We start from the raw sequence: 15,358 nt of genomic DNA on the forward strand, positions 1-15,358 counted from the left end.
CGTACCGACGTATGAGTGTTGTGCCCGTGGCAATGCTTCATAGCATATCACCACATCTTGTTGCTGTTGTTAAGAGATAACCATCTAATTCATTATACCACTACCCAACATAGGTTGGCACATTTAGACGTGCACTTCATGGTCTAAAATATACATTCTGACATAGAATCTTATAGCTTTTTCAATGTATTTTTCCAAACATCATATATAACTTTTGTTTGTGAATTTAATATTGTAGAATTGTACAGCTCAGTCCATAATCTCATTTTTTTCCCTCCTTTATTTGTTAACCTAATGTAATCATATAATCATAAAGAAGAATATCATACCTAGTTTTTCATACATTTATTTATTTATTTATCACCCAATTTGTGATTCCTTGCTAGCTGTCTAGCTAAGGTATCTCTTCATAAGTTAAGTTGTTTTTTGCCATCTGAAACTTGCCACCCTGAGATCTAGCAGGATGCAAATGCAATGGCCTTGAATTTGAGTCAAGATAATGAAGAACAAGAACCATAACCAATGAGCAAATAAACATGGGTATTGGACCAAAAAACCAAAGCAGCAAGTTAAGTGCAAAATAAAGAGCTCGAAGACCGAGTGACCAAAAATCACCACCCCTTATGACTGCTAATTCCACACTACTAATAGGAACAAAACTATCTGGTGTGCTTATCAAATAGTTTGCATGAACAAAGTGTCTTGCTGATTGAATAAAGCATGAGAAAGCAAGGAGGAAACAGGTTAATAAGCAAATGTACTTGATGGAAACTGCGGTTGCACTCGTGTCACCGTAGATTAATTGACTTTGGAAGAAAATATTTGAAGTATTGGCAATCCAAGCTCCGATTAGAGAACAAAGAGTCAAAGAGACTGAGGCCAAGAATGTTGCCGCCGATGTGTTGAATTGAATGACAGATAAAGCTGTGCTAATATCCCTTTTCTCAGCCTGATCGTTAGTTACAAAGTTTAAAAAGAAGATGAAAAATAAATTAGAAGATGTTTCCAATTAAACCATATGAAGGATAAGGATAATTACTTGCCTGCATAATTCTGTCAACCCAGGCTCTTTTGTCATTGTTTTCAAATCCCATGACCGTAGTGTGAGGCCGATTGATATATTTGTGGAGCAGAAAGAGGTGATAAGCAAACATGATCAGCAATCCAGAAGGGACTAAAACCAAATCCAGATTCTCCTTATGGAACTTCATTTTTAGTATCTTTCTTCCTAGGAGTCCTAATTTGAAGAGTAGGATTAATATATCAAAGTTTCAGTTATAAACAAAAAACTAGGTGGAGTCCATGGTCATCAATCATATTAACATTTAATTTCCTTGATGGGCCATTGACTTTTAGACTCTTTAATTTGGCAACCAATTGCCACTTGCTATACTTTTCCACCATATTTAATTTTGAACAATTGGCATTATTGATTAGAACAGATAGAATACGAAACAAAGACGTTGCTTGAGAGTGGGGGAATGCTTTTCTACGAAGAAACAAGGTTGGTATTCTAAATTGTTAGAATCTAAATGGTATGAACAAACTCTCAATGTACCTGAATAACAGAAAGTGATATCATGTATTAAAAAAAGTAACAAGAGAAACCCAAGCACAAGGTGTGTCTATATATTCAACAAATACGTGTCGAAATATAATCAGAATTTCTGCATAACAACCAAAGCAGATCATAACTTATTGTAAAACTAAACCAAAATAAATAGACTAGTTAATCTCCCCGAAATCAAATTCACAAGAGGTAGCAAAAAATTGAAGTTTTGAGGGTTATCAAGATTAACTTCTATATGTTAATGATCAATTACTATTAAACTTAAATTTGGCAAATAAAGAGTTCGTTTATCATGCTTAGAAATTTCACTAACTTCCAGGTTGGGCATAGTTAGAACATTTTTTCAATGCCGCGACTTTTATATTATTAAATATTCATTGTTGTGTACTGAGTTTATAACTTCCAGTTATGGATTGTCTTTTATATTCCAGGTTGGACATACTTTCTCAATACTTAGAAAATGAAGATATAACAACTAATTCAATTGGAACCCCTATAAGGCACTAATAAATTGAGGTTTCTCCCATAAAATCTAACAAACTATTTATATTCAATATATGATAATATTTTTCTTAGCAAAAGTGGTACTTGAAGGTTTCATCAGTAGGATGAGTACTTAAAGGTTTCAAAAGAAACGCTGAATCCCTAATACCATTGAGAAAAATAACGAGGAATTTTTTTTCATTCTATTGATTAAATTGCTGTACACTATTATATAAATTTATACGAGTTTAAAGTGCTGTTACAGAGAGAGAAAGCTGAAGCTAATAATAGAAGGCTGTTACAGGGCTGTAGAGCAAAAGATAGATAAGGCTAAAACAGATTTACAACTTACGAATCCAAAATTATTAACAGAAAGATAGAATAGCGGTAACTTTATTGTGAGAACTCCAATAAAAAGCAGTGATAATAACAAAATCCAGCTGCCAAACTGTGGACTTCATTTGAAGTGGGCATCGGAACCTGTTGACAAACTGTCCAGCTCTATACATTCAAATTTGGTGCTTAGCTTAAGTAAGCAATCACCCAAAGCTGGCCATGAAAACTAATTCCTATGTTTCATGCAGCATTGGAATCTAAAATTACGTCATTTTAGATGCCAAAAGTAAGTAGCATAGACCATCAAAAGCGTCGGATGTGTGCAAGACTGTAAGATTGTGCTTCGGAAATTGGAATTAGCTAGCTAACTCCTGCATGAACAAATAGAACTTATCTTTAACATAAATTTCATAAAAGTCAAAAAAACATGTAGATTTTAATTTTTTAGTTAACAATGCCAACAAACCTTGCATCACATCAGTAGATGTCTCAAGCTTTCCAGAAAACTTTTTTCTTTTTTTGACTAATGCTTTCCAGAAAACCTTTGGCCAGGGTTATTGTATATCTGCATAAATATGCATTCCTTTAAATACCAAAAGCTGCTAACAGTTTGCGTAGTACAATAACTAGGGTAATTTACTTGTTAACAATACAGAGAATCATAGAAAAGAGAGAATAACACCAAGGGCGGCTAGTGTTTCAGTGGAATGAGCAAAACTTCATAATAAAAGTGTTACTCTAAGAATATTTAGGGAACTATAAATAGACTAAACTACCCTTAGCCCAATTATAACAAAAAGACCATTACATATTATCTAACATTACTAGCCTCCTTTTCAACTTTCAATTTCCCTCCTTTTCCCTCCAATAATCCACTCCTCCATCTATAATTAGCACAATTCTACTCTCAATTCGTTCCATGGAGATTTCTTTTGGGGCAACGCATAGACAAATACAAAATGGTGCCAACAGACCAATAACCGGCAGAAATATGGCAGCTCTTTTTTTTGTTCACTCCAACATTTGCTATACACAAAAGGAGAATAAAATGAGTGGTATGACAGGTATCGTTGAGGCGGCATTTACATGAGGAACAGCGGAACAATTTCCTGTTGATATGATAATCCAAGTTCAAGCTTTAGAAATTAATGCTTTGTTAGCATAAATGGTTTGGATGAGGGAAATTTTGGGCCAGATTTTCCAATAATTGTTGTGGGAAGTATTCTACAGTTAGACTGGTAGTATGGACTGTGGCTCTCTCCTTCACCCCAGAATTTCAATTTCCCTCCCTTACATTTACTAATCCACTAATTAGCATAATACAACTGACACTCTCTATTTGTTCAATGGAAATTATTTTTGGGCAATGGATCAACAAATTCAACATGGTGCAACAGCAGACCAATAATTGACCACAAATATGGCATGAGAAGGCATAGTTAGGAGGGTACGACAAAAGCATACCTCTAGAGCCATCCGTATGGACTTTCTTTAATCGAGTGTTCAGCTACATATCCCAGCAGCTGTTTTTAATGGAAATCCAAATTAGCTCAAACTGAATATAAGGATAATACTAATCCTAGTTGTATCACAATGACCCTCAACAATTAATGAGTAATGAGTATGATATGTTACCAAAAAAGTGAAGTGGAATATCCAAATGAAGCACCTGATTTCTTAATCTCACAAGTCTAAGAGCCTACAGCAAAGCCAAAGAACATGTAATGACTGACTTAAGCAGTAAAAACTAAATAAATTAAAGTTGTAATTTATCATAAAGAATTACCCATTTATTCAACAAGTACCTTTGTTTAGTCCTCGACAACAAATTTTTCTGCAGTGAGGTTTGCAATTGAAGATGTCCACCATATAAAATGAATTAATATTTGGAGTCTTTTCAGTTGAAGTTTGAACTTTTGATGCCAATTTATTGTCCTGAAATCTTTTATCACTACAAAAAGAAATGACATCAAAATGAACAACATTAGATGCATATTGTCAGTTTAGTGAAAGCACCATGCATGCAATGAGAGTGTGCCAAAGTAAATTAATTAATTATACATTACATTCAGGTTGGTGACTTGGTGCATAAAATGAATTCAATTGGGCATGCGACATTTAGATGAGGAATAGCATAAAAATTACCTGTTGTTAATCAAAGTTCAAGCTTGCTAAATCCATTGGTAGTTAACCCGAATGCCTCGGATGTGGGAAATTTTGGGCCAAATTTGAGGGTGTTTCATGCAGCACCGTTCTTCCAACAGAGGACATCCATAGATTTGAAGTTTTATTAGAGAAGCAGGCAGCCTTTCTCCTTCCATAGTATCCAGATTGGGACAGTCTTCAATTGTTAATTGTTGGAGGGACGTGAGGTGGAGAAGTCCCCTACACTCCAGCGTGTGCAGGCTTGAAAAACTCCACAGAGCAAGGGCGGTAAGGGAGAGAGGCAGCAATGGAAAACCCTTCTTCGGGAAGGACTCAACACCATCACATGAACCATCAATAGTAAGTTGGGTAAGCATGTCCATCAAAGTTAGAGATGGGTTCCTCAATAATTCTTCGCAATTCCCGATAAAAAGTAATCTCAAGCTAAGCGGCATACCCCCTTCTGGAAACGTCTCAATTTTTGAGCAACCAAGCATGTGCAAACTGTCTAACTTTGGGAGAAGAGTATTTACATGACGAGGTAATGACTTTAAGTTAACGCAGTTGAAGATGTTCAATTTTTTCAAGTTGGGCGCAGACAATCCTTCTCTTGGGAATGATATGAATTTGGGGCAGTTGTTAATTTCAATTTCAACAAGATTTTGAAGAATCTTTGAAGCGGAAACACATTCAAAGTTTTTACAGTTCTTGATTTGGAGAAGACAGAGGTTCGGAAGGATCTCCAGTGGGAGGGTTGTGATAGAATCACAACTAACTATATGAAGATCTTTAAGTGACTCATGCAGATGACTTTGCTTTGGGAAATCTATATTTCTACAATTCCTGATGTTCAAACTCTCTAAGGATAAGGGGAAAAATTCTCCGGGAAACGAAATCGCAGAACAACATTCCTTGATCCGTAATTTTTTAAGAGAAATGGATGGGGTGATGGAAATGGCTTCAAAGACGGACTTTGTCGCCCCTCTTCCTTCAATTCTTAATTCTTCCAATGAATGGGATAGCTCATGCAGATGCAAGGATACTTTCTTGCTTCGACGTATATCTATTTCGAGGATAGAAGGAGCCCCTGGGAAAGAAGAACCAAGCAGATTGCATCTGTCTATCCTTATTGTTTTCAAAACGGGAAGATGAGATGGAAAATCTCCCTGTAATCTCGGACAATCATGAATCTCAAGATGCTTAAGTACAGGGAAAGAATCATTTGACTTATGGGAATGATGCCACATTTTCCAACATGGCATGTCAAAAAACTCCAAATGTTCAAGAGAGGGAAAAAGTGTCTCTGAAAATGAATCATCATATTCAGATCCAATAGTCTCAAGCATATGCATGTTGCTGATTCTCAAATCCTTGAGAGAATGTAGTAGTCCAAGGGGTGGAAGCATACAACAATTGTGACACCCAAACAAAAATAACTCAGTCAAATTGTGATAGGAAGGATCTCCAACCCATTCTGGAAATCTTGTACCCCTGTATCCATCTATTTCTAGCATTTTCAAGTATGTGACTGGTTGTAACTTGTCAAGTATATCCATCTCACTTTGCGAATCTGTAAAATGATCTTTTGCTTCTGGAGACCATGACAATAATAATTTCTCAAGGTACTTCTTATCCATTATCTTTGCCTCTGATGCTTCAAAATTGTTGGTAACATTCTCTAAGTTCTCAATGGAAAGGGATCCATGAAGATTTGAAAGTGCTCCCAATTCCTTGATCCCATTATCTTCATGCTTGCCCACAACAAAGCAACTCAAATGTTGCAAATTTTTTAATTTACTCATTTCTCTAGGCATCTCTTCTAGCATAGTTCCATCGAGACTAAGATGGCGCAAATTTACAAGATTTTGCATGTCATTTGGAAGCCATTTTAGACAAGAACAATGCCACAACTTCAACGTTCACTACAACATTTTTGGCTTTAGGCAACGAAACTATAGCCCACGGCTGAATAAGCGTGGCTTAAGGAGTAATAGGCAACGGATTTTCACCCGTCGATAAGTATCTATAATTTAACCAATGTCCAACTGAAAACCGTTGCGTATTTATATTAGGCCACGACTCTATAAGTGTGGAATTATCGTAGCCGTTGTCTATTCCTTATCGGCCACGATTTTCATTCGTTGGTCCTCAAACATTAAAAAAAAGCGTCGCCTATTCTTCTTTATGGGAAATGAGTAAAAAAGTCGTGGCCTGTACCTTTTCTACCCGCGGTTATTATATTCATAGCCACGGTTAGAGAACTGTTGCATATAAAATTTGCAAACTGTGGGCTATTATATTTCTCAGAACCATCGGAATCTACTTCTTTTAATTTTTAGATTTTTTTTCTCAATTTTTATAATAACGTGAAGAAGAGTGGACACTCACATACCCATTTAATTTTGTCTTCTTTTTAGCGTGTTAACTTGCGTAAATTATAAATAAAATTTTGATTTTGCTTAAAAACAGTTTATATATAGGTGTTTGTGACTTTCAAATTGTAACAAACTTAATAAATACATTTTTCTTAATAAATATTTTATCTTTTTGTTTTAGTTCATCTAAATTTTTTATTCAACATTTAATCCGCCAAAAAATTTTCATCTTTACTTTTAGTCCCTCCTTTAAAGTAAACTCAAATGTAGAATTCATTTTCTTAGATAAAATTTTGCACAAAAATTTATTATATTATAAGAATCTCTCCCAAAAAAATTAGAAATTTTTAACAAATCATAAATTAAATATAAATTTTTATTTTTTTGGCGGTTAAAAATTCATATTTAATTTATATTTTGTTAAAATATTCTAATTTTTTGGGGAGAGATTTTTACAATATTCTACACATTTCTACACAATTTCATTATAAAATACAAAAATTTATTTAAAGATATGGACCAAAAGTAATGATTGAACAATTTGAACGGTGTTTATTTTAAGAAATTTTTATTTTGATTAAAGCTAAAAATATAAATGTTTGTTACTTTCAACTTATAAGAAATCAAACTAATTATGATTATATATTTCAATGATACCGACAACAATCTTTATTATAGAAAAATCATTAGACACCACAAAAAAATATAGATTAATCATTTTTTTTTAAGGAAATATAGATTAATCATTTGGCCCCACAAAAAAAAAATCATTTGACACCTCAACATACTTTTATACTTTCATGTCTTTTGTAACAAAACATCCTACTTAGAGGAGAGAGAAAATAACTTTCTAAAGATTTGAGTGATTTTTAAACAAAATAATCCATTTATCTAGTTGCATCTTTTTAAACAAAGTGATTTTATTACGACAAATAAACCCAAACTAAATTTTTATTTTTTTTTATAAAATCTCCAAAAAAAATAATATTTAAATTATTGAATGTCAAAATAAGTTTTATTTTAATCTGTAACAAAATCATTTTTATAAAGAACATTGTATTTATTTGTTATAGTTTTTAAAAAAAAAAAAGATCTACAAAAAATATAAAAACAGCTTCAAATAAAATATTTACTATATAAAATTGATTTTTTGTTACATGATTGTTTTAATATTTTGAAACTTATTTTCTCTTTCCTTTAAAAAAATATATTTTTCAGAAGTTACTCTTAACAACTTCTTATTAAAATTTTATTTTACTTTATTTAAATTATGATTTTTTTTAACTATAACAAACAAATACAATACTTATTAAAGTGGTTATTTTCTTAAGAGAGATATTACAAACGGACTCTAAGAGTACCTTTTAAAAAATATATTGTTTTCGTATATATTTTCTTAGCACAGGTTTATTGCAACTAATAATAATAGTAATAATAAAAATATTGTCAAAAAATAAAAATAAAAATAATATAATAATTTAGTTAGTAAACTCTAAAATTATTTTACAACTATATCTAATGATGTATTGACATCTCAATTAATGAATATGAAAAACACTAGTTGTTAAATTCGTCAATTGACATGTGTCAACACATAATTAAATAGATGCATAAAAATATTATAAAAAAATAGATGCATAAATTAAATTTACATTAATTAATATAATTAAATTTAAATAATAAAATAAAATATAAGTTGTAATCCTGAAACAAAAAAAAAGTTGTAAACACTCACTTTCCTCTAAAACGTAAAACACTCAGAACCCCATCTCTCTTTCATCGATCTACTCCCTCTTCTTACCCTCTTCATCGATCTACTCCCTCTTCATGGATCTCTTCAAGAATCTTCATCCTCCAACAAAGAAAGAGGTCAGATTCATCATCCTCTATTTTCGTTCCGCTTGTTCTCACTTTCGTTCCGCGCGATTCTAGATCTCACTTGATTGTTCCGCTGAGCAATTAAACTTGGTTTCTCTCTACCAATCTGACTCTTTTTCAAGTTTAATCGTTTCTTCTTCGTTTTCCACGAGCAAGATCCAGTCCACTCCGAGGTTTGTCCCTTATTTGTTTTACTTTTATGCTGAGTTTTTGTATTCTGGTTGAATGAATTTGAATTTCTCTTGTGTTATAAAACCATTAATAATTGGAAAAGGATTCCCTTTTAATAATCAAACTCTTAACAGATGTTAATCTAATACCTCATCCAAATGTAAAGCTTCCAGATTTATTAGTTCTAGCTTCAATGGAATTGCCCTCTAGGTGTTTGAGTTTATGTCTCTATGAAATGATTTTGTTTTTGTTTTTGTTTTGGAGTTTCTTTTGTGGGGTTGTTTTATTTTGATTAGTGGATTGAGTAGTGTTATAAGGTTTTGTTTGTGTTTATGTCTCTATGAAATGATTTTGTTTTTGTTCTTGTGTTTGATTGAATATATAGTGTCAAAGTTTAGTACCTTAAATTGTGTATGAGTTGATTTGATAATTTTAATTGAGCTATACAGTTAATAGGAAAAATTTGTTGCAATGAGCTGATTATAAATACTTAATTTTAAGAACAAATGGTTGAAATGACTAAATCTATTGCTTTATAATTCGTTGGGCTAAAAATAATAAACTTCTAGGTTTTTTTTGAAGAAAAATATATTTCTAGGTTTGATATATATTATTGCTCGGCTGAAAGATATTATGCAATTTAATGGCTTGGCAAGGTCAAACACATTCATGACATTATATTTTATTTTGTTGATATCATGATGAATAGGAAGAGTAAAAAGGAAGAGTAAAAAAAGACCTTGAAGCTTCGGGGGCTAACACAATAGCAATTGGTGGACTTGAGAAAAAGGTAAATTACTTTGTGAACTTTATCTTGAACTCTTTCTCATATTAACCATTAAAACTAGTATTCCATTAAGAAGATTTTTTGTGCAATTGATTTTCTTTTGTTTTGGTTAAGTGATGGAACCAAAGCACATAGAATTTGTAATCTTATGCATTTCACTACAATATGATAAGCAAGTGTGGTATTTATGGGCTTGTGTTATAAGAAAATTTTAGAATTGCACCAAAGGACATATAGAAAATTTTAAACTTACATAGGCTATGTTGGATATTGAAAGTTGGATATCGAACATAATTTCTTTGGTAGAGTTCTATAACTAGATATATTTATTGCTACCAATCACTTACTCTTCTTTGACCTCTGTTGATGTTCTTCTATTTGACCCTATTATTTATGTTGTAGACAAAGATGCAAAAAATCACAAGATTGTTTAGAGAATTAAAGGTAAGAGAAAGTATGACGAGTTTAATCAAAAAAAATACATTTTAGCTTAATAATTTAGTCTTACTCCAGTTCCAATTTTCATTTATTCCTACTGCAGGGTTTATCTTTTAGTTCAAGAATGAATTTACTTCAACACTTCAAGAAGCCTTGCACTCGTGAGCATGTTGAAAGTCCTAGATGTTCTTATAATGTCAAAAGTTTTATCTTTATGAGTTAAAGTATGTTGTCATTTGGTGATAATTTAGATTTTAGATGTAACAACTTCAATAGATGTTTATATGTGAATTTTGCAAATGTACTTATAAAAAAATCTGTGAATTTGATTTCAACTTCGTTAAATTTATGTAATATGTTTTGAAGTTGAAAAAAAATTAATTGTTGTGTGCACCTTCAAAATTGACAATTAGACACTCTTGCAATAAATGCAATTGAGAAAACTAAAGTTGAGGTTGAAGTACTGCCATCTAGTTTAGAACTCATTTTGAGGAGAGGCCAATTTTTTTATAAAAAAAAAAAAGTCCCAATGGGCAACGCTTTTACAGCGTGGTTAACAAACAAACCGCAGCCAAAAGCTACCATTGCAAACCGTGGCAAAACTGAATGCGACGGTTTACAAGCGTTACATATAAGAAACCGTGGACTAAAATAGACCCATAAACCGTGGTCACTTCACACGATTTAGTCAACGGTTTCAGGACTCGTGGCCTATAGTCAAAAAACCGTGGCATATCGAATAGGCAACGGCCGCATATACTACACCCGGTAAACCGTGGTATGAACGTTTACGCTACGGTTTTTACACTTCTAGCCACAGTTTTGCGTTGTTGCCTAAAGCCAAAAATGGTGTAGTGGTTTGTAGATTGTACAGATTACACAATGACTCTGGTAACGTCTTTATATCTGTGCCAGAGATATGCAAATAACGTAAATGGATCAATTCACCTATTGAATCGGGCAATGCATCTGGATGTGGAAAGATGGAAAATGACAAAACTCTCAAGCACTTCAAATTCCTCAAAATGATGCATGGTGCCTTTTCATTGTTGAATGGAGGAGGGCAAAAATTGGTTGTCAAAAACGTCCGAAGATGTTTTGCTCTGCCAAAAATATCAAAGTTTTCCAAGATTGGATCAGTGAACGTGCTAAATGACAAATGACGAATCTTGGTACCAATCTTTGTTTCATTTCCTAGTTCTTCTGTTCTGTAATAGAATCCTCCACCGAACAATGTGGTTAAATCATGCATTAGATCATGCATAACAAAACAATTGTTCTCAATTCCGTAACATTGAAAAAATGACCTTGAAGCTAACTCATTAAAATATTCATAACCAACTTCTTCTAAAGTCTTCCCATTGTTTGGAGACTGTAAAAGATCTTCGGCCATCCACAACAAGATCAAATCATCCTTATCAAATTTGTAATCCTTAGGATACAAGGAACAATAAACAAAGCAGCGTTTCAAATAGGGAGGGAGATAATGATAACTGATTTGGAGTGCTGGAATAATTTTACTCTCAGTTTCCCAAATGTTACTATTTAGGATATTATTCCAATCATTGATGTCACGTTTACTTCGCAACAAGCCCCCAAGCGATTGTGCTGCTAAAGGCAATCCCTTGCATTTTGTAACAATCTCTTTGCCAATTTTGTGGAGATCCATATTCTCAATAGATACTTCTGGAGAAAGGCATGCATGGTTTGCAAACACATACCAACAATCTTCATCAGACAATTGATCAAGAGAGTAACCTTGAAAAGTTTGTACCATAGAAGCAACTTTTTTACTACGGGTTGTTACAAGAATTTTACTTCCCTTGGTACTGTATTGAAGAGGCCTTAAAAGAGAATTCCAAGCGTCATAATCCTCAGTCCAAACATCATCCAAAACAACTAGGAACTTCTTTCCAGACAGTTTTTCCTTCAAATCAAGATGAAGCAACTCTTTGTTATTTGTATTACAAGCACTTCTAGTAACTGCCTCCATGATTGCCTTTGTAACCTTGAATTCATCGAAATGATCAGAAACACAAGCCCATGCTTGAACATCAAACTTTTTCTTTATGCTGTCATGGTTGTATACAGATTGGGCTAAAGTGGTTTTTCCCACACCACCCATGCCAACTATGGGAATCACAGTCACACAAGTCTTATCATCAACATGATCATCATCTAACAGTAAGTTGAGTATGGCCATTTTGTCTTGATCCCTACCAAATATGTTAGATCCGCCGGCATCTAGAGAGGTGGATGGAGTTCTCCAAGAAGAGTGGTGATCAGTTGCAACATGTTGAAGACCAAGAATATCTTTATATTTGAGAATGGATTCAAGTCTAGCAACTATATTTTCCAACTTACAAACCATATCTCTTTCTTCAAAGTTGAGAAATCGAGAGAAGTAGTTAACAACACTCACCTCTTTGTTTTGCTTTCCAGTTGCAGCTTTGGTAGAGACGTGGTCAAGAAGATCATCAGCAACATAGACAGCATCTTTGAGATCATCAAGCCATTTGTTAATGGCATGTCTTTGAACTGTTTCTGCTCCGCATCATTCAGCACAGCTTCCACAGCATAAAGAGTGTTCTTCAACCTTTGAACCAAATTGACGTCAACTTTCTTCCCATGGATAAAGTCAAGAACCTGAGGAGAAGCAAGCCTGTCACGGACAACTTCAATGAAAGCAGATAGAAAAGCTTCACCAACAGCTGCAGCAGCCATGATCTGGATGGAGAAGATACTTGATGTGATGAGATTCTATCGGAAATGAGAAATCGAATGTAGCTGTGTTCCTTTGTGAAAATGTGTATGCTTTGGGCATGTCTGAATACGGTCCACTCAAAGCGCTTCCTTGTTTGTTAGTATTTTATTCCTTTTTTAGATTAAATATCGATATCTTGATTGTTACAGCATAGTTTATAGGGCTACTGAAAAGGTGAAGTACTGCATATTGAGCTGACCTTTGGATACCCCTAAAAATATGTTAATTTTGAAAATAATGAAACACCATTTCTTACAATTTTTTATCTTTAAACAATGCCCTCTTCATCCTTTTGAATAAACCATCAATTTTGTCTCTACACTATCACTATTTCTTCAATTTTAGTTTTTCAAAAATATTATAGTGTGATATTTATAGTTTATAAATGTTTTGATTTGTGTAAAATTTAAAGTTTATGAAAATGATAAATGGAGTGAGATAAAACATGATAAATTTGTAACTAAATATGAGTGATTTCCACTTCCAAAAAACTGATACCAAAAGATGAGTGGTTATGTCAAAACAAGTTACTTCTATTACTTTAGCATGGTTTACTTGTTTGTCTATTGATGAGACAACATTGGTGCCTGTTTCCACAAAACTGATAGAGGATGAATTATTGTTCTTGATCCCACACAAAAGTTAACTATGGAAGAAGATAGAAATGCCAAGATCAATGATTCTCAATGTGGTTATGGTGGATCCAATTTTTTTTAGGGAATAGTGAATCCATTGAACCCAATACTCTCATCTTTGATCTACAGGATAATATATTTCTTGACATGTGTATCGATGTCTGTTGGAACGATGCACTAACATAAAAACCTATATTCAACAATATAGAAATGAAATATAGCTAATTTAAAAAATAATTTAATGACAAAAATACAACGCAGTGTTGAGAATCATAAGTTATGAGTACTGCTTAATTTTACTTGTAAGTAGAAAACTATTTTAGGGAGAAAACTTATTTTTTTAGATCGTCTTATAAATGAAGTATTATTTTTGGATGATACTTTTCTATAGGTTTTAATGTAGTTAACGTATTTATCAAGCAATATTGAATTAGAGATTTAAGGTGCTAAAATGATGAGTAATGATTTAAGGCCGTTATAAAAGGAGGCAATTGAATTCATGATGTCATTATGTTATACTGCAATATATTCATGATGTCAGTTATGCTACAGTACGTTAATAGGTAATTTAATTGGTAAATGAATAAATTTGAAGTAAAAAAAAATGGTATTGAACGATTTTCATAAAAAAAAAAAAATTGTTTTAAATATTTTAGGGTAGGAGGTGGCAAATCTTTGAGTTGTTTCTAAATTAAAGGACTGAATTACCAACAATGAATTTGTTAAAGTGGTAAGATACTTGGACATGCTAAGCAAATGATTTCAATCTCTGACTTGATACCTGAAAAAAAAAATGTTAGGAGAGGAGAATCAACTCTACGTGGTTCATAGATTATCCGATGAATATTTGTCACCGCAAAACTTGGTTGAAACTTTATAAAACAAAAATAATTACAGAAGTAAAGTATAACAAAAAAATAAATCATTCAAAAATCGAATTCAAGTTTAAAAAAATATTATAGATTATAAACACATATAACCAAAATATGCATATTCGATAACAACTTTTCTCACAAGCTTATAACATTTTTTTATAAGCTATTTCGACTTATCTTAATTGAATTTTATAAGCTATTTCGACTTATCTTAATTGAAAAACGAATAATAGTTAAAAATATTATTTTATGTCATTTTATATTTATCAACCAGTTTAATCGGTAATTTTTCAAACACTACAAATGCAATCTACTAACTTATATGTTATTATATGTAAACTAGCTTATCCGCTATACTATAAGTTCGTTATTTACCACCTAGCTTATTAGATATCTTCTCATTTTACCAAAAATATCTTAAACGCTCTTCGGTCTTAGTACTCGATTTGAGTTTCTACTTTAAATATGTGATTAATTATGTATAGTAGATGGTAATGAATATAACATAGTAGCTCAACAAATCTCATTAATGATCTATCGAATAACACTAATATTATTCCACCAAAAATATCTATCGAACACATCTAACCATAATTTTGAACATCATCGATCATAATTTTATTAGCACACGATTTATATGATTATTAGATATATGTATATCTGAATGCTTGAAAGTCGTGACTAACGACCTTTAAATTATTAGTTAATTTCTTTAGTTGATGATTAACCACATGCAAATTCTATTTTTTTTTTTTGTCAAATAGATTAATGGTTGGAGCTCACATATTTTAAATATGGAGTTCACATATTTTAAATATTTTAAATCCAATTCGTGTTAGTGCAAGCGAGATGCCCCCAAACTAACTTGTGACGTAAGTAATTAACCATATGCATGGTATTG

At 32.5% G+C, this 15,358-nt stretch overlaps 2 protein-coding genes and 1 long non-coding RNA gene across 3 annotated transcripts; 1 reads left to right on the plus strand and 2 right to left on the minus strand.

Moving 5' to 3' along the window:
* Positions 1-151: 151 nt before the first annotated feature.
* On the minus strand, positions 152-1,373 carry LOC146943990 (uncharacterized). The gene is made up of 2 exons (XM_085742351.1): positions 1,044-1,373; positions 152-949 (listed from the first exon to the last, which is right to left on the minus strand). The coding sequence occupies exons 1-2, from the start codon at positions 1,209-1,211 to the stop codon at positions 395-397; spliced, it is 723 nt and encodes a 240-aa protein (XP_085598477.1). The 5' UTR covers positions 1,212-1,373; the 3' UTR covers positions 152-394.
* An 851-nt stretch (positions 1,374-2,224) lies between these two features.
* On the minus strand, positions 2,225-12,942 carry LOC146943991 (putative disease resistance RPP13-like protein 1). The gene is made up of 7 exons (XM_085742352.1): positions 11,044-12,942; positions 4,535-6,454; positions 4,195-4,340; positions 4,025-4,088; positions 3,854-3,912; positions 2,856-2,954; positions 2,225-2,760 (listed from the first exon to the last, which is right to left on the minus strand). Exons 1-2 carry the CDS (start codon positions 12,552-12,554, stop codon positions 4,561-4,563), a joined length of 3,405 nt encoding a protein of 1,134 aa, XP_085598478.1. The 5' UTR covers positions 12,555-12,942; the 3' UTR covers positions 2,225-2,760; positions 2,856-2,954; positions 3,854-3,912; positions 4,025-4,088; positions 4,195-4,340; positions 4,535-4,560.
* LOC146943992 (uncharacterized) lies at positions 8,641-10,539 on the plus strand. Its single transcript, XR_015025794.1, has 4 exons — positions 8,641-8,960; positions 9,668-9,748; positions 10,148-10,189; positions 10,287-10,539. It is a non-coding gene; the product is annotated as an uncharacterized LOC146943992 (long non-coding RNA).
* Positions 12,943-15,358: the final 2,416 nt, after the last annotated feature.

This window comes from Medicago sativa, chromosome 2, assembly GCF_051527215.1.
Source record: "Medicago sativa cultivar Bolivia chromosome 2, Bolivia_mono, whole genome shotgun sequence".
NCBI classification, from domain to species: domain Eukaryota; kingdom Viridiplantae; phylum Streptophyta; class Magnoliopsida; order Fabales; family Fabaceae; genus Medicago; species Medicago sativa.